General features: G+C 40.6%; 2 protein-coding genes across 2 annotated transcripts; one reads left to right on the plus strand and one right to left on the minus strand.

Annotated features, from left to right (window-relative positions):
• Nucleotides 1–3,386: 3,386 nt before the first annotated feature.
• Nucleotides 3,387–17,838, plus strand: LOC108873831 (excitatory amino acid transporter 5-like). The gene is made up of 11 exons (XM_018662143.2): nt 3,387–3,727; nt 7,483–7,562; nt 7,884–8,099; nt 10,582–10,624; nt 10,713–10,920; nt 11,260–11,359; nt 12,742–12,975; nt 13,062–13,256; nt 13,982–14,116; nt 14,282–14,384; nt 15,688–17,838. The coding sequence occupies exons 1-11, from the start codon at nt 3,476–3,478 to the stop codon at nt 15,856–15,858; spliced, it is 1,737 nt and encodes a 578-aa protein (XP_018517659.1). The 5' UTR covers nt 3,387–3,475; the 3' UTR covers nt 15,859–17,838.
• Nucleotides 17,839–20,009: 2,171 nt separating this feature from the next.
• LOC108873829 (tetraspanin-33) lies at nt 20,010–24,666 on the minus strand. Its single transcript, XM_018662141.2, has 8 exons — nt 24,466–24,666; nt 24,008–24,065; nt 22,964–23,088; nt 22,588–22,662; nt 21,911–22,006; nt 21,664–21,792; nt 20,789–20,950; nt 20,010–20,576 (listed from the first exon to the last, which is right to left on the minus strand). The coding sequence occupies exons 1-8, from the start codon at nt 24,520–24,522 to the stop codon at nt 20,433–20,435; spliced, it is 846 nt and encodes a 281-aa protein (XP_018517657.1). The 5' UTR covers nt 24,523–24,666; the 3' UTR covers nt 20,010–20,432.
• Between the last annotated feature and the right edge of the window lie 1,592 nt (nt 24,667–26,258).

Here is a 26,258-nt window from a genome sequence, read left to right on the forward strand (position 1 = left end):
CTCAACTTGGTTTATTTCTGTGACGTAAACAGCTACAGTTCAACATGACGGTTCATGTGGACTGAATGTAAGGTCAGTATTCCCTCTGCTGTAGCTCTGTTCTGATCTAAACCCTGTTGTGTTTTCACTCATGTCTCTTCATCAGCAGGTGTCAATGATTTTATTTTAACCTGAGCGACGACGAGTCGACGATGAAGTGGATTCTCATGAACTCAACACATCACAGGACGTATGAGAGCAGCCACAAGCTAACAAACCTGGTAAGGATAAAAACAAAGTGGAGGGTTCAGTGGAGGTTTGTTTGGACAGGAGGAGTTTAGGGTTTGACCTCGGCTCGGAGGGAGGACGGAGCAGTTCCTGTCGCTCAACTTGATGTTGAACAAGGAGACAAATTTACTGAGAAGGACGCATTAATAAAGGGTTTTAAAAAAGCCTGACCTTTGACCTTTGACCACCAAATTCTCAACAGTTCACCCTTGAATCCAAATGAATGTTTTCTCCAGATTTGAGGGAATTCCCTCAAGTCGTCACTGAAATACGTTAACGTGAATGTGATGGACGACCTGAAAAAACATGCAGGCTGAGAGGTTTACAGTGCCGACCGTAAACCTCAGAAATCCCTTTACTGCCAACATGGAACTGGTTCTGTTCCAGTTCCTGCACTTAAATTTGAACCATTCAGAGCGTTTGGACCAAAAAGAAGAGAAGCTAAAAAGTTGGTTCTCAGTTGGAACCGGGTCTATGTAGGATCACAGTCATCCAGGTCATGGTAGTCTTAAGTGCTAGAGTCGAAGGCGACTGGACAGTTCCTCAGGGACCAGAACCACAGTCAGCTGAACTCACTTCTTTAGAAGTAAAGTAACAAAATGTCTGAAACAAACTAAAAGAAAATAATAATCTCCAACTTAAACCTCCTGGACCTGAACCTGGACCTGGTTCTCTGGATAAAACCAATGTTTGTGAACCAGACGTAATCTGGTGGTAAAGAGGTGGAAGGTCTTGGTTCACGTCCAGTTGTTTCATGTTGTTTTCTGTCCTCCATCTCTCTATTATTCACCTGATAATTGAGGCATAAAATGGCCAAATAATCCTCAAAAATTGCACCAATTAATGAGCTATGACTGGAAATAACTACAAAAATCCAGAGTTTATCGATGGAGAATCTTCCACTGTGTCGTCAGAAGTGATCAGATCCAATGCTGAGGAGCTTTAAGCTGGAGATGATTATTTCCTTTTAGTCTGTTGGACATTTTATTAATTTACTTCCCCCTGACTCTTCGTCTTCCTGAGCCTTTGAGTCTGATATTGTCTGTGTGACTTTGCGTCAGTTTGTGTTGGACTCTGTTTGACCTCCGGGTTAATTGTTGCGTCACGGCCGCTTCCTGTCCCTCAGAAATACCAGACCTGGTCTTGGTGTGGTTCCAGGAATCTAATGGCAGTGATTGGATTAGGACTGATGCACCTGAGTTTGTTTGTTTATTTGGCACAGTTTAGAGCGTGCGTCCATAAACCCTAACTAACGTCAGGACCTGGACCTGAGCTGGGTCCTGGATTAATCTCAGAGTTCAGGTTGACTGTAATGTGATGAAGAAGAGCTGAGAGGGAAGTCGACTGGTCCAAGATTTAACTTTGTGAAAAAAAACTCAACATAAACTGTTTCCAGTCAGAACAGATCTGTTCATGTCTTTTATTTTAGCAGTCTGGACTGGTGTGGTCTTGTTTGATTTTCTTGTGCTGTGAAAGATGGTGATTTCTTTCTTTCAGAGTTTGACGACTTCCACCTTCATCTTTGTCTGTTCCTCATACTCTTCTTTTCAAAGATGTTTGCCGAACAGAACTTAAATCAGATCGTTCTGACACTGGTCTCTAACAAGACAGAAATGTCTGTTTTTTAGCAGAGAAAATCCAGAGAGTTGATCAGTGGTATTCACTGCGGGCTTCCGTCGCTGTTGAATCTTGTAGCAGCATCTAGTGGACATCTGAGGAACTGCAGCTGTAGTCTTTATGGAGTGGTTCAAGTCTTACAGACACAGATCGGGGTAAAAAAAAAGGTCTTCACCTGTAACCTCAGTGTTTCTATCATTTGTGCTCAAATTTTGTTTAGACTTTCTTTATTTTCCCAAGGCTCAGTGTTGTTATACAACACAGGATGAAACACAGCTGTAGTTTCCTCAGACAGAAGTATTAGTAGTTAGTAAGTAGTAGTTATTCTTTAACAATATTTGCTGTTTTTGGATGATTTGTCTTTTGAAACTGAAAGGCTTTGATTTATAGAGTTTTACCGTGAAATTGTATAAAATCATCTAAACAGTAAAATAGAACAATGAAAAGTAAAGATGGCAAAACAAAAAATCTATAAAAAACAAAAATGTTTTATTTACAAGGAAAATCTACAGTTACATGTGAACATGTGAACACAAACTACAGAACACACTCATTTAAGTTTAAAGACGTTTTGGTCCTTTCAGATGTAAAGCTGTGATTTAAAAAAAACTTGAGTTTGTACATTTTTTAGACATTCTCACATTTCTTCTATAATCATAAATCTTTTGTAAATATTTATAAACTTTGACTTCTAATTCCAAAAGATGAGAAACCACCACACCGTTTCACAAACTAGGGTGTGTAGGTCTTTAAAAGTTTTTAAAAGCTTTTATATAAGAAAAAAGTCTTTAAAGATATTCAAAAGTCTTACAATGAATTTTCAAAAGTCTTAAATGTGTTTTTCAGCCTGCAGTGATTTCACTTTTAAAAGTGTTTTCATGTGTGATTTTTTTGGCTAAAAATCTGCATCTCTAGTGTTATTTAAAATTCATAGTGGATCGTCAGTAGATTAGTTATCGTTTGGTTACTCCTTACATCCAGTTTTTCTTCTGTTGATTATCCAGGTCCAGAGTAAGTTTCATGATTAATTAATGATACTATTAAGAAATGTTGTCAGACTATAGTGATAAAACTCTGATATTAATGTCAGTAAATGAATGTAAATAGTATTCTAGGTCTTAGATGTCCTGACCTGTTGAACATGCAGAGACCCTGACAAACTTAAAATCAGATTTTGACCTTAATTTTAAAGCAGATAAATCCTTTATTTCTGCATGTTGAAGCCGTTCACTGAGAGTCCAGCAGCTGTAAACCTGCAGGATCCTCTGACCTCTCCGTCGACCCTTTGACCCCGGCGGTTCAGCCAAAAGAAGTGAAACGGAAACAACAGCAGGACTGGGTCCAGCAGCAGAACCAGATACCACAACAAAGGCGTGTGAGGTTTTATTCCACCTCTCTAAGCCTCTTAGTCCTTAGTCCTCCTGCCTGCCTGCCTGCAGCCGTCCTGCTGTTGCTGCCGCCGCCTCCGATCGGACCGTGATGATTTAATCCCTCACTGGAAAAAGTTAGCTCGTCTTGGCTTGCACAGGTTTGTCACCCTGCCAGCCACACACACCAAGCAGACAAAAGTGCGCCAGAATACTTGGAGGGCATGGAGGAGCTTCTGTTACCGAGCGGCGAGGAGGAGGCGCGCTCCGATCACAGCTCATATGCTCCGGGACACGCAGGGAGGACGATGGGGGACCGAGTCAAGACCTTCTTCGAGGTGACGGTGAAGGAGGACCTGAAGAGGACCGTGAGGAATTTCCTGAAGAAGAACGGGCTGCTGACTCTGTCTGTTATTGCTGTGCTGACCGGATGCACACTGGGCTTCATGCTGAGAGGAACTCAGCTGTCCACGCAGGTAGGTACCACTCAACTGACGCCCACCTGCCACACCTTACCTGCTCTAGACCAGGATTCACCTGCAGGCTTCTTAACCTTTCAGCTCCCATGTTAACACTTCCTATCAAACATCCATGTTCGTACTTTCTTTTAAATTTCCTGTAAAGACTTACCTGCTGTCAGGACATTTCAGCTCCAGCACGCTGATACTTTCCTGCAAATTCTTCTTAATACCTTCCTCCCACCAGGACTCACCTGTCAGGATTAACATTTCTACTGCTGTGCTCATACTCTCTGTAAACCTCCCCATCAAATCATCCACCAAGATGTAAAATATCAGCTCTCACATGGATTCTCGTCTCTCTTTAAATTCCCCATTGATACTTTATTTTTGAAATTAACACTTTCCTTAATCCCCCATCAGGACTTAAACTCTCAGCTCCCATGTTGATCCTACGTAACCTTAAATTTCCCTTCCATCCTTTCTTTTTTACTTCCTGTTGACATTTAATTCTTCGTTTACACTTACTATACTTACATTTCCTGTTAATACTTTCTTTCCTTCAGGACTCACCTGTCAGGATTAAAGAGTTCTGCTGCTGTGCTGATACTTTCCTTAAAATGTACTTTTCATTTGATTTTCCATTTATTCTTTCCTTTGATATTTTCCCATTGATACTTTCCTTTAAATTTCCCATGAAGCTCTTGTGTTGAACTTATTTCCAAGGGGTTTTGGACATATTTTAGAAATAAGGTTTTAAACCATCTGTCTTCTCACAACATTCAACACCTTGACGACCTAATGTGCTGTTTAGTTTGTATTTCACTCAGAAAGTGGAGGCTAGCACAATAGGCTAACAGTAGTTAGCTACGAAAGCAGTTAGCCTAGCTTGCTAATGTTATATTAGCACTTATTCCTGCTTTTGATGTTGGTTTGTTACTATCTTCTTTCACTGACCAGTTAACTCACTGGAATTCATTTAATTTGTTCCATCATCACTTTACCAATACTTAAACAGTGTGTTTGTCCTCTCTAACATGAGCTGCAATCATTAGCATGTCCTGCTAACGAGCATTACTCCCATGGACAAGAGCTAGCATAGCATTGGCTAAGTACAGTGGTTTGCTGGACTTCAGGGTAAATTAAATAGATTCAAAAAACAAACAAAGGAAAACACAACTAGCATGTCCATGTGATAAATGGGTCTCAAAGCTATTAGAGTTTAGGCTATTGTTAGCAGCTCATTAGTAGTTATGTTAGCTAGTCCTCATTCTGAAAGACTTCTGATAATGTAAAAGGTGAAACACTGTTTTAATACAAACTAGCAAGTTCAGTAATTATACTGGCTTAAAATAAAAAAAACAACAAAATTACCTGAGACAGTGTTTTTGAACAGTTCATGGAGGTAATGTTCGCTTAATTAGTCAGCTAGTGACATACATTCAGTAAAAAATAAAATAAAAAGAGAGAAGCTGCTTTTATTTAAAAAAATACTGTAAAGTTTGATGGTAAATCTGCCTCTGCCACTGTAAACAGTTAATGTGAAAACAGTAGCTTGTCTTAGTGAAAATACTGCATTTCATTTGTTTTTTTCCTTTTGGTCATTGAAGTTTTTATCATAAATCTACAACAAACACTAAGGATATCTGCTGATTTCTTAGCAAAAATTAAACTTAATTTCAGCTCCACTTTAAAGTTATTTTTATTTTAATAGAGCCAGGGACACTTTAATTCTATGTAGCACATGCTGTTCCAACAGTATCAGGGAGCATTAACTACCACAGAGAGACTACAGCCAGTCCAAATCCACAGTCACTAATCCCTCCATTCAATAAGTGGCTGTCTTCTCAGAGAGGGATGAGTTTGAGGAGCTATAACTAAATTAAATGATTAAAACAAGACCAGTGATAAAGATGCCGAAGTCCGGTCCAGTGTCTTTCTGCAGGGAATTTGCAGCTTTTAAGGACAAAAACATTTTAAACATGAACGTGTTTAAATTTGACTACCTTTACATCAACAAAACATAAATCAATTAATATTTCCAAATCAGAATTTTATCTCCTGTATTGTGTTGAAGACTTTCATACCTTCATTTTGGGAAAATAAATGACAGAATATAATCGAGGAACAAACTCAATCAGTACATCATCATAATCAGTCATTTTACAGGTTTAAATGTAAAACGTTTCCTGGTTCTACCTGCTCAAATGTCTCTGAATGGGTTTTGGACATTTAGTCATACATAACAAATCATGTGACGACATTAACATGGAGTGAATGAGAGAAAAAATATTTTCTAATTGAAATGAATATCAAGAACATCATTTACAGTTTATCAGTATTAAAAATAATCAATTGAGTTGCAGCCCTGCAAATATTAAACATTAGCTCATATATTTTAGAGGAAAAAATATTCCCAGTAGATTATGTTTTTTCTTTTTTTTAATTTAGCAATAATCTTCATCCCATCTGAAAAATTCTTAGAAAATTCAGTCCAAACTTAATCCTGTTAAACATATAATTTGCAGAGCATTTTGATCATTAGTTTAAAATAGTGTTGTTTCTCTGTGAAGAGTCTTTCCAGGAAGAATTGATCCCTCTCAGACGGACTAAATTCAACAGCAGCTGAATATAGAGCGGACAGAAACATGGAGGTCATGGACCACTTAGACAACTCTTGGTTTTATGTCACATGTGAAATTAGTCCTTCAGATTTGCAGCAGTTTTCTGGCATCAAAATGTCTCCCAGTTACAGGTTGAAATAGATGAAAACTGCAGACCTGCTGTCACATGCTCAGCTCTTAGTGTGGGAGAATAGAAATAGAAGAAGAATAAATAACAGCTAGGAGGTTTCTTTAGCTTTTAGGAATCTTTACAGGAAACAGTTAGTATCATGTTGCCATGATTCAGTTAGTTACACAGTAGGCTACAGACTTTGTTTCTTAACATCCTGGAAAAGTAAATATGCCAAACCAGCTCTTAGTTCTTTTTTGCTAAGTAATATTAGATGTACTGACAACTCTCTATGAATTACGTAAATACTGAAGAAAACTTGATTGAACTTGAGTTGTTCTGAAGCATGCTAATTCCTGTCCTTGTCCTCATCTGTTGTAAGTTACCTTACGATTATGAGATGAGGTTTCCTGCAGATCTATGTTTAGTTTACAGTAGCTTTACAGTTCAGAGACAACCAGCCTGTTAAGAGACGTACCTGAGGTGTTTTTCTGGTCCTTGATGCTAAATACTTTAACTTTTTAAACTTTAATAAATGCCCCTGTACACTTTGTTATTTGGGTCCATGTGTTTCCAGATTGTTCCGCACAATTTCACATCTGAGTACACATAGTTTCACAACCGTCACAACACAAATTTGCAGATTAATGTATCTACAACATTTCCCATATAGAGTGACGCAGGGATGTCGTATTTCTGCAGTCCAACCCTGAAGGTAGCATCAGCCTGGTTCCTCCACAAAAAGACAATGGGATTTTTTCATTGTGTTTTGGATTATTCCAGAAAATAAACTGTGAGCAACTAAAGTTTCTGATCCTTCAGGTTTAGTTCATCAGATAATAATAATAATCCTACAGATGTTTTTCATTCTTATTGACAACTGACATTTTCCTCCTCAGGTTGGTCTGTTGAATGTCTCTGAATACTACAGTACCCATGAGCCTCAGCAGCTGTTACAGTGGACAATGACATAAGATAGCTGAGAACATTCACGTGAATCCTGAGCTGATAAATATTTTCTCACTCATTTATATCCACAGGCCAAGATCTACTTCTCTTTTCCCGGAGAGCTGCTGATGAGGATGTTGAAGATGCTTATTCTTCCTCTCATCACATCCAGGTAGGACTACCCTCCTGAGGACCCCCCAGTAAACATGGTGGTTTCATTATTCCCACAGATGCCTAGAAACCTACCAGCAGTCTAGATTGATTCGTCAAGTCAAAACCATCCAAAAAAAAGTGTTTTCACGCTACCAACAAACCAAGTCATGGTTCAGTTTGATCTGGACCAAGATTGCCGTTTTGGTGTCTATGTGTCTATGTTTGGTTATTGTTTATCCTTTTAGCCGAACATCAGTTCTGTCATGGTGGAACTTCTGTTGACTACTGTTCCTGATTAGATTTAAATTACACCTCTTTCTGTTTTCTGTCCTGTGTGCAGTTTGATGTCGGGTCTGTCGTCGATGGAGTCCAAGGCGTGTTGTCGGATGGGGGTGCTCACCGTCACCTACTACCTGTGGACCACCTTCATCGCTGTGGTGGTCGGCATCATGCTCGTCATCATCATCAAACCCGGCGTTGGGACAGAGATGGAGAGTAACCGGCTGGGAGGGGGGCCTGTCATGACCTCGGCCGACGCCCTGCTTGACCTCATCAGGTGAGACGGGTCAGGAGTCAGCTGGGATGTGGAGGTCAGACCTGGGACTTTCTGGGTCCTGATCTGATGGTCAGTCTCAGTGTATCAAGTCCATGGTTTGACCCTGTTGATGGACTGTCAGGTGACAGCTTGTGGCTTCTACAAACTCTTTGGATGTGGACTGACCTTTCAGTGTTAGCAGGTCAAAGTTTGGTCAGATTGCACAAAGTCAGTTGTAAATGAACAGGGATTAGTTTTTGAACCGGTTGGAGGATTTGGTTAGCGGATGTTCACTTGTGCAGCAGAACAGTGTTCACATCATATGGGATGGCCCGATCACCGTGTCTTTGACCTGTCCATAGAGTATCCATAGAGAACTCAAGACAAGACAGTAGTATCCAGACTCTAGCGTTGAGTTATTTAGTACCAAGTCAAATACAAGAGATGCCATTTAATGACAAAAGATAGGTATAGGTTACATAGATAGGTTACAATACAGAGCTCCTCTGCGAAACTGCTGCTTTGGTCCTGATGTTCACCTGCAAACATCATTGCAGACCAAGCCTACTGATTAGGATCTAGGAAGTTTGGAGGCCAGGTCAAAACCTTTGGCTGTTTTTGTGTTTTGATGGGAGCATTGTCCTGCTGGGGGAGGCCCCTGCTTAAAACCAGGAAGTCAGTTAGCATGTTAGCACTTCCTGTTCCCTTGTCCAAAGTCAATGCTTTTTTGGTTAAATGTCTGTTTGAAGCTTTTACGTGTCTTAAAAAAGGCGGACTAAAGAGGCTGTCGGGGATGTTAACATGAACATTAGCTTTTTACTTCTGGAGGTTGGATTTAGGCTTCAAACATCAGAACAGTGGTGTTCATCTGTGAAGATTATCTGATCAACTAAACCTGAAGGATCAGAAATTTTAGCTGCTCACAGTTTATTTTCTGGAAGAATCTGAAACACTATGAAAAAATCCCATTGTTTTTTTGTGGAGGAACCAGGCTGATGCTGACTTCAGGGTTGGACTACAGAAACACATCATCACTTGTGTTCAATGTGGTCAGAATGCGTCTCTGACCAACTCTGGCCAGTCTCATCACAGTCCGTCCTCAGTGTATCCTGGGTGTAGTTACACCTGTACTTTCATGTGGAGAAGCTCTGTCTGATTGTAATCCGATCACCCAAAACACATTTTAATACCAGGTGTAAATGGGGTGTCAGAGCCTTCAGGTTGTAATTAACACTTGGATGTTGATGTGAACACTTTGTTCTTACAGGAAGACTTAATCATTTAAGTTAATTATCAGCCACAAACTGCCAACTATTCTTTGCTTCCAGTTTCTCAGATTTTCTACTTTTCTGTTTTCTATCGATACTGAATATCTTTAAGTTTTAGATTCTTTATTGAACAGATCAAGACATTTGAAGCAGTCACCTTTGGACTGTTGAGAATTATCTGGACATATTTCAATTGCTTATTTCTCATATTTTTTTGGACAGACAATGAAAACATTTAGTGTCCAACAGGCTTGAGCTGGCTGAGAGTTAACTGAACATCACTGAGAACAACAAAACGTAGAAAACAAACCAACACACACACATCAATCCAATTACAGACAGAGCTGATCAGTGTATTTTTAGTAATCCTGCAGGGATAAGTGACAGATTAACCGAGTCAGCGGCGGTGGGATGTCATGATCTCTGCTGCGGCACGTTGGTAGACTGTGCTCTCGTGCCTGGTCTAAGAAACACGGCCACATTTTGAAGGTGTGTCACGAGCAGGTCGAACGCATCATCATCCTGTTGACCTCTGACCTCTGCTGAAGGTCGGCTGATCTGGACTTTTTCCTTTCTCCTGTCTTCACTGTCCTGCTGTCCAGTGTCACGTATTCAAGTATCAAGATCAGATTTAAATAATAGAGGGGCATTGACAGACCCGTCTATGATTTAAAGGTCATCTCAGAAGACCAGGTGCAGAAAACAGAACCCAAATCACTGTAGAAGAGATTTGTTTAATCAAAACTGATCCAGATAGTTGGTTACAATGACCTTATGGCCAAAAATTATCTCCTTATATATTACCAAAAGAAACTGCAGCTGATGTTTTAATTGTCTCAGAATGGCAGCTCACTGTTGCTGATGAAACCAATGTGCTGATTTATTGAAGAACTGCTGTACTGTATCACTTATCAGAGCTGGTTTTGGTCTAGATAAGATGAAATCCTAGATAGAGCTTTATTACTAATCACAGCAACACAACTAGAGGAAGTACTGCTGAAGTAACTGTTGTTGGTCTGATAGTCATTGTGTAGCTGTATCTTTGTCTGTGGTCTTCTGCTGTCTGTGAAGGAAATTTTTACATTTTGGTGTTTTGATGTTTTTTTCAGCCTCTGCACCGACGACAGTCGTGGTGGTTTTGTTTCGTTCGGCTTATATCTGGCTCTTTTTGCCTTGTTACAGCTTGTGTAGACTTTTTGTGTTGATTGACTTAATGAAGACTTTTTCCTCCACAGAAACATGGTTCCCTCTAATCTGATTGAGGCCACATTTCAGCAGGTAACACAGCAGCTGAGACACATTCAGACCAAACACTTTATCCTCTTCCTGTTTCTTCCTGTAACAAACCCGACCTGCATTTCTTCAGTACAAAACAGACCTGATACCCATCCTCAAAGTCCCAACCAGAACCATCCAGCCCAATTTCGTCTATGTTGTCCCCGATGAGAGTGACCCTAAAGGTCGGACGGTGTACCTGGAGCTGACTCCGCCCCCGGAGGTCTTGTACAAGACGAGTCCCGGCACCAGTCAACAGATGAACGTCCTCGGGATCGTCATCTTCTCTGCCACCATGGGTGAGCAGGACAGACTCTGTATGTTAGTGCTTGATATAGAAAACTTATTAAGTCCTGAAGTTTAGTCCGCTCATGTCTAAGAAAAGGTTCATATAAGACCTCATGTGACCTCAATGACTCTTAAGGTGTTAACGACACCACAAGAGTGGGACACCCCACCAGTCAGTTAGAACTGAAGAAACCTTTCAGATGAGAGCTGAAAAGTCCAGTCACCTTCATGTAGCACGTAGAAAAAGTTGTCTTTCAATATGCGGATTATTTTCTTGAATAATTTTATGGTCAAATAAACATGAATATTTCTTCAGATGATTGGTTTGAATATAATCTGTGTTGTTGCAGGTCTGTTGCTGGGCAGGATGGGAGAACGAGGAGCTCCACTCATCAATGTCTGTCAGTGCATCAACGAGTGCGTCATGAAGATCATCAACGCTGCTGTTTGGTGAGCTGGAATTACCTGAACTATACTGATGCCATTTCCAGAGAGTTAATCCACCAATAACAGCAACAGTCATGTGACAGTCACCACTCTGCTGCTCTCAGGTTCAGTTTGATTGAAAAAAAACAGCAGAGTAGAAGAAACTGTAATTCAGAAACATAGCCCAATTCCTCCATTATTGATAGAAAAGTAATACGCAACCACTAAATTAAAATAATACAGAATAAAATGTCACAGCAAGAATAGAGCAGTATAGTTTTAGGCTTTTGATTTTTCAGTTTGGTCCAAACCAAAACAGCAGGTGTGCAAGATGCCTTGGACTATGTTTCAAAGGACCAAGATTCTGTCCAACCAAATAAGATAGTCTTGGTTCAGATCAAACTGAACCATGGTTTTTTTGGGATGGTTTGGACTTTCAGAGCAGTTACAGGAAGTTGAGGGTAGTCATCCATTAAACAATAGAAGAAGAAAAATAACCATTGTTTTCTTAGAATAATAAAATTACACACTGACAATCAAGTGTGTCTGCAGGACCTTCCCAACAACCTCCACTAATCTAAAAAAAACTGTAATGGCTCTGTGAGTGCTTGGTAAGAACTGGATGCATCTAAATGTTGATCAGTTTCTCTAATCGGTCAGAGGACAGTGTTTACAGAGGTTTTAATGAGGACTCCTCTAGGATTTTAAAGAGTGAGAGGGAACTGTTCCCACCACCCTCAGCCTGATGGTCTGTACCTGTCCACTCAGTGTCTCACTGCTGAGTGATCCTCCTCTGACACACTGGAGGATTTTGTGTGTTTGACCTGATGACCCGTCAGGTGGTCAGGTGGTCAGGTGGTGAAAACGTGCCAGTGGTGACATCATTGTATTCTCCTGCTGTAGGACTCCTCCCACTGCAGCTTCAGCACCTGAGCAGATTAAAAATAGCAGCAGAGTCCATACAAGGCTTAATGACCTGAACTGCTGCTGAGGCTGCTGAGACTGTTATTCTCTGTAATTACTTCCTGGGAATAAATTCTTCTCAAGGAAAATCATTATATTATAGTTTTGTTGTAAATATTTTTAGTAGAACAATTCGTTTAAAAAGTACTCAATCTTAACTATGACTATGAAAATTTGTGTGCAGGTATATTTTGTGGGATAAAGGGCAGATGTTAGCTTTAATTCTCAGGTAATTCTGGCATCTAAATTTGTAGTATTCAACTCTAACCAACACAAACAAAATTATCCGCATGACAAATTATCTGAAAAACTGACAACTGATTTTTACAAAATCTGTGGTGGATATTCACAATCCCCAGAAGATGATGACCTAATCACACTGACTTTTTTTTGTCAAAACTGTACGTTTATATTTTAATAACAACATGCCCTTGTCCTCTCAGGTACTTTCCTTTTGGGATCATCTTCCTGGTGGCGGGGAAGATCCTGGACATGCAGGACCCGAGCACGCTGGGAAGGAAGCTGGGCTGGTACGGCATCACCGTCCTCGCCGGCCTCTTCGTCCACGGACTTATCCTTCTCCCTCTCTTCTACTTCCTCCTCACCAGGAAAAACCCCTTCACCTTCATCCGCGGGCTGCTGCAGGCGATGGTGATTGCCCTGGCTACCTCCTCCAGGTCAGCGTCCAGGACAGTCCTGCTTTAACCTGCTGCTCTGCTGATTTGTTTAGGTTTTTATTTATTTGAATGCTGTTTGTCCTCAGCTCTGCCACACTGCCCATCACCATGAAATGTTTGTTGGAGAACTGCCACGTCGACCGACAGATCGCTCGCTTCGTCCTTCCTGTGGGAGCCACCATCAACATGGACGGCACGGCACTGTACGAGGCTGTGGCTGCCATCTTTATCGCTCAGGTCAACGACTATGAGCTGGACTTTGGCCAGCTGGTCACCATCAGGTAATTGACACACCCTGACTGTTTCTAAGACAACAAAGGAGATTGCAAAAGTCTTTTCACATGATCTTCTCAACTGGGAAAAAACTAAAAAGCAGAACACAATATGTGAATCATAAATCCCTTGCTACAGATGTCCCAGAAGGACCTATAGTTGAACAACTTTTACTTTGTCCACATGGTAACATTCTGGTTTCTGTTTATCCTTATGTAGAGATCCACCTATATGCAGACGATACAGTAATTTTTGCTCATGACTGTATAAAACTGTAAGCTGCTTCTAAATATATTTATGCAATGAGATCATTCCAGTGTTGTTTAATTGATTGTGATTTCAGTTAAATGTTATTAAAATTATAGGTACATTCTTTTCACAAAGATTGTGAACCACTCTGAGGCTACATTTAAGGATATCTCGAGCCTCCAATTTTTTTGATTTTCATTTTCATCAGTTCTTTACATGTTGTGTAAAAAAATAAATATGGAGACTTCGGTTCAACAAAGTATCGACATATCTGAAACTCAGTTACCTCTGAGAACACTTATGTTTATATGTAAATTCCGATCGTCACGCTTTGTCCTTTTAAATAAAAATTATTGAAAATAAGAGTTTTGATCCTTAGTAATTAACCTTTTTTTAAGATTCAAACTCAGCAGAAACAAGTTCCGGTTTCAGAGTCAAGTCAGAATTAATATCTGGAGCATTGTATGTTTGTCTCTCCCTGCAGCATCACAGCTACAGCTGCCAGCATTGGTGCAGCAGGGATTCCCCAGGCTGGTCTGGTTACCATGGTGATCGTACTCACATCAGTGGGGTTACCGCCAGATGACATCACTCTCATTGTGGCCATTGATTGGATCCTGTAAGTAAATGAATAATCACAGTGTTATAATGTATATATTACCATATATACCAACAGTAAAAAAGAAAAAGTGAATCAAATATAAACTCTTCCAGCTGTGCTCAGAAATCTTTTCCAGAGTTGTTGTGGTCTTACAGTGTCTTCTCATCCCTTCTGCCTCTGCAGTGACAGATTTCGGACCATGATCAACGTCCTTGGTGATGCCCTGGCAGCAGGAATCATTGCCCACCTCTGTCGGAAAGATTTCCCTCTCAGCGGATCTGGGAAGGTAAATGTACTATCCAGAAATGATGAATACCTATTCCTGGTAGGAAAAGAGAAAATTGTATGTCAAAATATTGACCAACTGGGTCAATATTTAAATGATAACTCTGGTATTTTTTGACTTGGGCCTTATCTTGCATGTTTTTGGATATTAGTGATTGGTAGGGACAACAATCTTTAGAATCAGTACAGTATTGATCAGGAACCCAGTGACTTCTAACAGCTCCTGCAATATAATCCAATGGACAATTGTTCATGTCAAAGTACATCCACTAAAGTTCTTGTTTTTGCCGCCGACAGCATCAGATTGTTATTCTAAGTGTCTGACAACATTATGACAGGATTCCTACAGAGACAGAGCTTTTAGTTTGACCAGAAACATCTCTATATATCAGTACCAGACTCCATTGACAAAAACAGGAATTTTACAGAGCAGAACACAGGAGCTGCTGGAATACCACTGCCGCCATCTGTTAGTTCGTGTTACTGTGAGATTTTCAGTGGCCAAAAAAACTTGGTCACCTAAAAATAAACGGGAAAACCTCTGAGTGAAAACATGAACCTTTCCTATACACCTGTGAGCTGTTCTTTCATTCATGCCTGTTGAGTTGCAGTAGATTAGATTACAGCAGAGTTTGCTCAGATTGAACAAACAGATTAGAGCTCTGACTGTCAGGTTGAATCCTGAGTCTTTGTCCAGCTCTGCTCCTCTGCACTGTTGCCAGGCAGAAAACTATTAATAACCAACTGAGAAACACTTCTTAAAGTAAATTCTTAGGGGAAGTTCTAAAGACCTTTCTTTCCTTGTTGGCCTGTAAACATCAATAGCCAAGAGAACAGTATTTATTATGAGTTGTGTGTGTACTGCAGCAGCAGAAAGTGATATTCAGAAAGGTAAAACATATATAGTGTAATCACCAGATCCCTGTCAGGATCCAGTTTGCACTGATTTGATTGGTTGGTGGTCGGACAGTTTTGGGTCGTCCATCCATCCCATTCTTGTGAACATGACATCGCAGTAACATCTTGTGGGAATTTTGTGAAATTTGGTACAAATGTTCACTTGGACTCAAGGATGAACTGATTAGATTTTGGAGGCCAGAAGTCAAAGGTCAAGGTTGCTGTGACTGCACATGCTAATTAACTGTGACTAGACTGACTAGACATTAATGTTTGAACCGTGCTTCATCAACTAACAGGCTAATAACAATGTGCATGTAAATGTGAAAAAACTATATCAAAACAATGCAAATCATGTGATAGTGGTACGCTAACTCATGTTCTGTTTTGATGTGTTTCCCATCCAGCCTGTACCATCCTATGGTACTCAGACTCCTCACGCTCACAACAACTCCCACAGCGTCGACGTGCCAATGACAGAGATCCACACACACAAAGACTGCATGTTCGAGGCGATGGGCGACTCAGAGGGCGAGAGGCACGCACACACCGTCTACTACAACATCTGTCAGGTTTGATGGGACCGAGCCTCAAAACACCACAGAGTCCGGGAGAGTCCGGTCAAATCTCACAGTGCCATCTGAGCAGGGGCGTTAAGAGGAGACGGACTCAGAGCAGGAGTCTCCTTCTTAACATGATAATGACTGAGAAGGAGCGACTGCTTTTCTTTCAGTTTACATGACAGGAACTATGGTTTATTTGGCCTAAAGCGGATTGGAGCTTCATTTGGAGCTTCGTTCTCCTGTTCACTGATGACAGAGAGCGTAAGGGGTCAAAGGGCACATGGACCACAACATCACTTTAATTCAAACTCGCCATGAATGCTAACTATGAAGCCAATCTCAGTTTAAGAAGGTGGATTTTGGAAATCTGGCAGGGTCTCTGGTTGCCGTTGAAGAACAGGATGAACATGAGTTTGAATTGCACCAGAGGATTATGGGTACACAACACCCTCCTGGGAGCACCTGCAGGTTCATCATCTGGTCCAACAGCGGCACTTAGAAGACCAAGACACCTCAAGATCTGCAGAGAGGAAGCTATAAACTACGCCAGTTACCGAGTCCAAAAAAACCTACAACGGGGAGTTTTAAGTCACAATCTGTGGCTGAGGAACAGATGAAACTGGAGATACCTGAAACACAAGTTTGGTATTGGAGCCAATCAGAGCATTACCTAGTAAATTTTCAGCTACAACGAGCAGAATCCATTTAGCCCCAGACAAAACCCACGGTTTGTCCAGTTAAAGAAAAACCTTTTATGGTGACTGTGATAGCTGCACATATCATGGCCATCATGGCCGTTATTAGGGCTGGGTATCAAACCTTAATGCTTCCACGGTACTGACCAAAATGTGTCCTTAGAATCAGAAGAATCAAGAACTGAAAATCTGTCAGATACCAGAGGATGGCATCTAATGATGAGAGCACTGATCACCACCGTGTCCTGGGTTACCGGCTGATCTTCGTTCAAGCAGCTGAAATGATGCTCAGCTTATACAAGTTTCTCACCTCGTTCTTGTTATCTGTGGAAAAAATCATACAAAGAAGCTAACTGGGATGCCACGGGCAATGTGGAAATGTAAACAGTCACAATATTTAGGCCTGCACATTTGTCCAACTGCACGATGACTAACCTTTGGTCCTGATTCTGTTTTTTGGAGAAGTGAATCAGAACCTGAATAATTGAATTGTTTTTTTATCCGCTCATTTTTGCTCAGACCAAATCCACCTTTATGTTAGAATAGATTATCTAAAGACACCAGAGACAGCTTAATAAACCACACTGGATCACACAGGGTAACATTGAAATATATGGCGGTTAACGCAAAGACAAAACTAACAAGCTTGGATCTCCAAACCACCTGGATCCTGAAAGCAGTCATCTTCTGTTTTGTCTGGGATCAACCAAAGGGACAAACATCTTCGTGTTGCTGTTTGTTCTGAGCCACATCTCTATCTTATGTTCACTGCTCAGGTGTTAACCACGTCAACACACCTCTGACTGAGGTGTTTGAATCTGATTGGCCGGTGCTTACTGCTTCAGACTGACTCAAGGGTTAAAGGGTGATCCGTCTACTGCGACGGCTGAATGAATCAAGTGCTCTTGCAGACTCAACCTTCTTCTTCTCCTGTCCTGTTTGTATTTGACAGCATGCTGGCATGCGTTCCAACTGACTTCATTTGAAGTCAACGTGCTTTATTTTCTTCTCTTGTTGTTGTTTTGACTTGAATGTTGTAAACAAAGTGCTGTAGGAATTTTGGGAATTTTACCAATGTAAATTGCAGCTAATATGAACAGATGCTAGTTTGGGTTTCAGTTAATCTCATGCCTCTCCTGGGTCTACTAAATGTTCAAATTGGATTGTTTCTTTCAAATGATTTATTGATGTTGTCTGGAGCTGCTTCTGTTGGTCTTCCTTTGAATTTTTGTCGGACAAAACAAGACACAATGACGTCACTTTGGGCTGTAGGATATTATCATGACCATTTTTTTCTATTTTCTAGTTTCATAGACAAAACAATTTATCAATTTATCAAGAAAATAATCAGAAGAATAAGTGATAATGAAAATCTGGTTGTCTCTGGTTGCAAGCTAAGCATTAGTTGTTTACATAGGAGGTGCGATCAGAAAGTTCAAGAGATTCCTCTTGCTAACTAACGGAGCATGGCATGGTAATGAGTCTGTAACAGGTGCAAGCAATAACTTTCATTAATCAGTAATCCACATTATGTTGCATCATCAACATCTGGACCTGTGTTACATACACTGTTGTGCGCATTTGTGATTTCAACATAGAGCTGATAATTACATCACTGATAATATGTGTTTGATAGAAAACTCCATCCAACCAGGTCAGAAGTCAGGATTTGTAGGTAATTGGCTGAAACATGAAACATTTACGGTACGCTCCTTTAAGCTCACTTATAAAAAATCTACATTGTTTTCTTTTTTTTTTTTGGTGAAGTGCTCCTTGAACTTCTTTCAGTGTTAAAATAGTTTTGTTGTGTTGTTTCAGTAGTTAAACGTGAAAACGTAGACCTGCCTTAATCTTACTGTCAAACCTCTGTCATTTTTAATCTACAAACCTCAACGTTCGTCTGCCAACGCACACCGTCAGCCCAACAAACTTCACCATTTTCAACTTTCACCAAAGCACATTTTTCATCAAAACTGCATCTTGTACATACGTCTTTTGTTGTTTTTTTATATGAAATATACCTGTGTTTTTGGACTTTGTGTAATTTATGTTTATTTGTATTTGAAAATAAACACTGTGTTAATAACTTAATTCTATCTTTCATACAAAGATACTGACACGTTACTGTACGTGTGGTGACGTGGTGGAGCCACAGACTGTACATAAAGATAAATATAATAATAATTTAATGAATAATATTCAAAGATGATTAAGATCTTTATATACAGTCTATGGTCTGAACACATAACAACAATCCAGACATGTTTAGCCTAGCTTAGCACAAAGACTGGAAGCAGGGGGAAACTGTTAGCCTATAATTTCATCAAAAGAAAAAAAAATCTGCCTTCCAACAAATTTAATTTCTCATGTACAAGCTGCATCTTGTTTTTGAACAGGTAGAAATGAAAAAGCCAGAACTCAGTAATTACGCAGCTAAAGTGCAGTTTCTGTGATTTTGTGCAAATTTAAAAGGCTGTTTACACAAAAATTCAAGAAGATAGTTACTGATAGGAATTAGGAACAAAAATAAATTGTAATAAACTAGATAATCTTTTAATTTGAGTAGAAAACCGCAGAGGGAGCACATGGACAAGAAACTTTAGGGTTGGACTACAGAAGGACATCATCATTACAGTGCTGCACTGCTACTATTTATAACCATAGAGCGCTGCAGTCGTTAATCCAATAAAGCGAGCGTGAGGGTGCACGGGACTGAATCCCTGCAACAACACAGCAGCCACAGGTGCCTCGGCTGCTAATCCTCCACCACAGATTAAAGCCACAATGAAGACATAATGAGGTGGGGGGAGGAACAACAGAGATTAACCAGGTTTTCTGTGGGGGACCCCTGACTTTGCATGCCAGAAGTTTCTCTCCTCAAGGACACTGACAGAAAGCCTTGACCTCATAATAAAAAATGAGTCAAAGGTTTGAACCTGTAACGTGGGACCAGACCATTAAGTGCTGTAAATGTTCACAAAAGCATCTGAAGATAAGACTGAAAGTGAAGCAGGATTACTGGATGGCGTCATGTGTATCTGTGGAGTGTAATTAACAGTACAGCCTCTAGGGGTCACCAGAAGAACGATAGGCTGGTAATGAGCCATCACTGGGTCTCTGCACTGATCTGAGATGATAGAAGAAGTGGACAGATTGTCTTCTACAGCTACTAACAGCTGGTTTTTAGTGGGTTAAAACATGTATTCATATCCCCTAAATGCATGTCACTAACTCAACATGTGTCTGCTGTAGTTGTTTTGCTTTCTTGTCTTTCTCCTGTTGCTTTCTGCAGGTATTTCTGACTCTGGAGCTGCAGAGTCTGAATCTGTCAGAGATCCTGCTACAACTCTCAACCCAACCAGTCGATGCAGATGGCCGTACACCCGGAGTCTGGTTTAAAGGGAAGTTTTTCCAGATAACTTCTGTTATAATTCAGCGCTATATTAATAAAACTGACTTGACTGGACAGACTCAGGAATAACTATATGAAGCTTTATTCTCATCAGCATTAATGCACATGTTCAGTATAAGAAATTCACATTGTAAATATCTGTCGTACGAGGAAAACACTTTCAGTTTCAATTAATCTACAAGTAACAGCTTTTCATAATATAAAAATATATCTTTTCACGTAATGTGGCTCAATTTTGATTAACAGCAGTGTGATGAATTACAAATGCTAAACATTTCATAACCAACCAGGTGTTATGTCCAGTTAATGGATTGTTCAGTGCCAATGATAACAAAACAGACTTTCTTTACGAATCACTTATTTTAAAAGAAATGTGATGTAAGGAGCATTTCACATGAGGTAGTTATTTCACAGAGCATGTCTAGCTGCATTTCATCAACATTCAGATCTTCTCAGTCCCCACATCTCTCAGAAGTTGGATTTTATTCGTCGTCAAAGTCTGCAAAAGCAGGATACCAGTAGCTGTCCTTTCTCTCCGACTTGCTTCTCGCTGCGTTTTCTTTCTGTTGTTGTTGGACTTTCTTTATTCTGGAGATCTGAGCAGCAGCCAGACAGATCATACAGACCTGCCGAAGGAAACACAAACAGATTGGAAAAGTGATCAGGGCTGTTGATCGCACAATTAATGGGTTTTCAAGATGTTGTCTACTTCTGAAAATGCATTTAATGACAAACTGTCATTTTAAGAGTAAATTAAGTTTCATCTTCTTCCTTCTTCAGACAGCGTCTCCAGAGCATTTATAGTGAAAAACAACAGAGATGTAGTGTCTGGTGTTACCTCGAGCAGCAGCAGCCCGGCGGTCAGACCGGCCACTAGCAGCAGGTTGTTTTTGGCCCACCACACGATTTTCTCCAGACAGCCAATGGTGAAGACATCCTGACCGGCTGAACGCTCCTCCAACTGCTGCATCCCATAACCACACATGGTGTTCAGCACCGTCTGCAGGAGGAAATTACAGTAGATAAGACTCTTTTTCTCCTCTTTATCTCCTGTGCAGTTTTCATGGAAATCCCCCAAAATATGGATTGATAAACAAATACAGGCCACATTTTTATAAAGTTCTGTGGGTGTTTATGCTCCCCAGATGCTAGGAAAGCGCAAATTTTTTTTTTAATATATTTCTTTAACACAAGAAATTCAGAAGATAATGGGCTGATTTTCAAGAGACAATCTCTGAAATAATCTAGTGTAAAATCCATTATTTTTGCTTCACTAGTAGCAGAAATTCAGAATATCCCATTTCTGATTATGGAGTGACTCCATAATCTTTCCTCTAGTGGAGATTTCCTCTAGTATCTCCACATCATTCAAACTCTAAGAAAACAAATGATCAGGATGTTGTTTGTTCAAAGTGTTGGTCAAAAAAACATGAGGTTAATATTTACACATATGCAGATGATATCCTGTTGTTCATTCTTGTATTACTGATGACAAACTGTAGTTCAGTGCATTTAACCTTTTAAACTGTAGAAGTAACAACACAACCAACAACTAAACCAAGACAGATGTTTAGTGTTTGTCCTGTTTGTCTAGATACTTAATTCAGGGTTATTTTGGAAGTGAAGAGTACACCCAAACTCCAGGTGTCCAAAGGTCATGTTATAAACCTGTGACCTGGGGACCACAAAGACCATTCAGGTGTTGGTTCTGACCTGGTTCTGCTGGTGAATGCAGCAAGAGAAGGGAACTCCACAGGCCTCCAGACTGGGGTTGGTGTCTGAACACTCAAAGTAGACGTTATGGGACCAGTCCTTATAGCTCTCCACTCCACAGCACTGAAACTGCAAAGACGGCAACAGTCTCTCAGTACAACACCACCAACAGACTGGACTGTAAAGACCTGATGCTGCCTCTCAGTTTTTCAGGACAGAAATCATCATCATCCTTCTTCTTCTTCACCTTCTTCTGGATGAAGTCGATGGCGTTCTCCAGGTCCTGGTCCTCCCTGTATCGAACGATGGCCTTCATCATCAGCCTCTCCGTCCTTTCCATTACCTGAACAACAGCAGCATCAAGTTTGATTCAAGATGGAGGACCTGATGTCTGATTTCTCAGTGATGGTAAGTAACTAATTACGTTTTCTCAATCTCTGTATTTAAGTTCAATTTTGAGGTACCTGCACTTACTTGAGTATATTTTTTTTACATTCTCTGCTACTTTATTCCTCTACAAAGTTCAGGCGCATTGTTATTTTACTGCACTAATTTTATTAGGTAACTTTAGTTACTCTGCATATTAAGAATAAAAAATATAAAAAACATAAACAACAAATCAATGATGATGTTTTTCTGTAGATGAGGAAGAAAATAAGACTTTATTGATCCTCAAAGGAGCTACACGACAGTAAATAAATTCAATCAAACACATTAATGCAGGGACATTATGTATTTTATTCTACAGAGCAAGTGCTTTTACTTGTGGTAAAAGCACTTTATTTTGACTTTTACCCAAGTAAAAATCTGAATGCAGGACTTTTACTAGAGTGTTTCTACACTGTGCAATAGAGGATCTGAGCGTGTCGTCCACTGGTGATGTTTTGCTATATTTCCTGTCCTGTTAGAGCTGTGTGATGTTACCATGTCTGTGAAGAGATATCCCACGACTCCGGCAGCGATCTGCAGCAGCAGGACAGCGACCAGGATCCCCAGAAACTACAGGAACAAACAACAACCCGTTACAACAGACATCGTGAACGGTAAGACGTACTTTAACCCCTGAGATTTATCTGATGACCCCTTGAAGGAGCCTGACCCTTCTGTTGGGAACCAGTGGACTAAACTATCTGATGTAGTTACAAACCAGCTAATGACTCGGGATCAATGATCTGATAACACATTTAGACTTTTACTTAATTAGGACTTTAGATGCAGGACTTTAACTTGTAATGGAGTATTTTTACTTCGTGGTATTGGTATTTCTACTTGAGTAAATGTTAAGAGTACCACGTCATACCATCTTCAGTAGGCAGGTGGCGTTACGCAGTGCCCCGAAACATCCAAGGAACGTGATGAGGAACATCACCGAGCCGACGACGATCAACAGCAGAGCTGGATCGACTGTCAGGGTGTCGACAACATCTGCACAACACAACACACATACAGACACACACAGAGTTAAATTCTAACCATTGTACGTAACAGTGATGGTTGAAACATGTCTGATAAGCTTTTTGTGGTTCATCCTCAGGAATGTTATCAGCAGAGCATTGTTTTTATAGGCACACACACACACACACTTACACTGTACTCACAAGTTTGTACAGATATCTAACCTGAATCCTGATCCTAACCCCAGTTCACACCTCTAACCTTAACCAGAACCTCAGATGTGTGTTTTACCGCATAAGGGTCAAGCTTTAGTCCCATGAGGACTATAGGTGCCAGCAAGATCAGTGTTTCTACTGGAAAAGGTCCCAAAGAGGTTACAAAAACACACACAAACACAAATACTGTTGAACTTGGTCACTTTTGGAGACCCTAACCCAAACCTTGGCCATTAACTGACCCAAAAAGCAGCTTTTGTCCCCACTTGGACAAGCCGTCCCCACTTAGTTGGTCCTTAGTCTTTGTCCCCAAATTGTCCCCTGGAACGAAATCAAGAAACTGTTTGGGAAGTGGTGTTTAATCCAACCCTAACCTTTCATCTTTTTATTTTATATAGTTGAACAACCTTAAAGCCTTAAAACCTCTGATCTAGTTTTATTTCCTTGTCTGGAGATTAAATCACTGCACTTTGCCTTTAATGTACCTTTTGGCTTTCTGTAGCCGCTCACAGGTGTTGACCTGACCAAAATCAATCAAACTTAACAGAAATATAACGTCGTCTTTTTACTGCCGAGTTATTCTGGTTTGTAAAATACAGTAAAGAACGAAAGACTCGTCATACAAAAGACTCACAAGGTTCTTAAAGTTCAGGGGAGGAGAACGGAACAGGTTCCTGCAGTAGACAGGATTCAACAGAATCAGTTCAGGCTGTTATCATTATTTTTGGACCTACCTTTCTCCTTGGCGATCTTGGCGTAGATCCCCACTGCTATGAGGACGGCGCTCACGACCTGCAGAGTCACAGAAACAGACAAAATAGACACTTTAACATTTAAAGTGACAGTTTCTGTCCTGGACATGATGAAACTGATCCATCTGAACATCAGAGTTTTGACAACAACACTGTGTTAAAACAAGACCAAACAGCACTGACAGGTTCACTGGGAATAAACTCATGTCATGTTTTTTACATTAAATGTATAAATGAAGAACTTCAGCAGGAATCAAACAAATAAATTCATATTATTCAAATGTTTTCAAACGGTCTGTTTCCTGTGAAATGTTGCGTTGTGTTGAAATCACTCGTGGCAAACCCTGATTGAGCAACAGGTTTCAGAGCATTCACGGCTGAAAGTGAGCACACTGATGAATCTGTGAAGGAACATGAACAGTTTGGACAGAGAGACTCACCCAGAAGACGTAGCAGCAGATGAATAAAGTGTACTTGATGCCTCTGTATCCTCTCATCTCCCCTCAGCAGCTCTGTGGTTTGGTCAGACAGTAGTGAGAGGCTGGTGGAGGTTTGTTATCTGCTGATATGACTGCAGGTAAGACATGTGTCGGCCTGTTGGGATGCATTCCACTCCACAGAGGCTCATCCCCTCCTGTACTGCTGCTGTCATCCTGTCATCACAGGGAGGGAGGGAGGAGGTCTGGGCCCGTCGCTGTCAGATCACATCACATCTGCTGCTTCAATAAGGAAACTGCTGTTAGCGTCTCCTACAGGCTGCAGGGCTCATTACACCCTTATGATTTATCTGCTCTGACAGTCTGACCAGGTGAAGTTTGTCCTGAGGAAAGATCATGGATCATTAACATGTAAAGGGTTCATCCTCTGGAGAGCAGCACATTTCATGGAGGTCTGCCTATTGGACAATGTTTCATTATTCCCTCTGGAACAGACACTCAGTATTTTACAGTGACATTAGCTAAGGGGCAAACAGACGACCATGACTACCTATTTTCACTATTTCTGGGCAGCACAGAAAAGCTGTTTTGCTTTTACCAGTGAGTGCTAACCAGTCGCAACGTCAGCTAGGAAGAAAAAAAGGTTTCTGTAAGACTGCAAAGAATGTTTCTTTAAACTGTTTAAAAGCTTAAATTCATGAGCTTAATGAAAAATGCATAAAAATGAATCTTTAAAATGATTACAGGAATCTATTGGCAGAAATATTTATAATAATGTTTTCATTAGTGTATAATCATCTGAAACTGAGTCGTTGTGTTTTTATTCGATCAGAATGAGCCGTCATATCTACAGTTTACAGCTCCTCCTCCATGTTGAACTGTCATGTTTCTACCGTAACCCAGACAAACAGAAAAAACAAATACTGGGTCTAGAAAGTGTCTTTATGTCCCCCGAAGGCCACCGTAGGTTCTACTTTGAAAGGGACAGGTGAGGGCAGGGGTATTCAGTTGGTTGCAGTCTGCAGCGTCACCACTAGATGGCTCTAAATCCTACACACTGGTTATTTAACAGGTGGCTGATGTTTATCTTTTTTATTTTTATTTTGAAGAACATAAGACCCCTTGACTCTGACCTAAACCTACCCATAATGCATCAGGACAGTCATGTCCTGATGCATTATGGGTGAGTCACCTCTGTCTTCCTGCTGAGCGTGGTGTCAGATCATCTGCTGGTTTTCAGCCTCGTTTTGTCTCAGTTTGGAGGAAAATGTTGAGATGTTGGTTGTAACTGAAAATCATCTCATTCATCTCGTCCTTCTCTGCTCTGTCTCTTCTTTTTGTGCCTCCTCTCCCTCCTCCCTCCTCCTCCCTCCTCCCTCCTCATTAAAGCAGATCCCGGCGGTTGGAGGATTACACTCTGTTGTGTTTCCTCTCCACACCAGTCACTTTTCCCTCTGCCTCCTCCTCTGTTATTTGAGGACCTGATTGAGGACCATGGGTCTGCTGGACATCCTCACCTCCATCAAAGACCGAGCTGAAAAGTTCCTGAATGAGAAAAACGTGGTGACAGATTTCCTGGGGAAGGTGGAGGAGAAAACAGGTATAAAGAAGAAGATCCTCGCATTTGGTACGTGAGCTCTGTTCTTCTTCTTCTTCTTCACTCTGTTCGGCTCATGACAAACATGTTCTGGATGATTCTGCTGTCGATCTGTTTGTATATTCACTTGGTTTGTACCTACCTGTTGCATGTCAATGGAAAACTGTAGAGGATTCAGTTAATCCTCCTGTGAACATGA

The sequence above is a fragment of the Lates calcarifer genome, unplaced genomic scaffold (assembly GCF_001640805.2).
Source record: "Lates calcarifer isolate ASB-BC8 unplaced genomic scaffold, TLL_Latcal_v3 _unitig_5134_quiver_893, whole genome shotgun sequence".
NCBI classification, from domain to species: domain Eukaryota; kingdom Metazoa; phylum Chordata; class Actinopteri; family Centropomidae; genus Lates; species Lates calcarifer.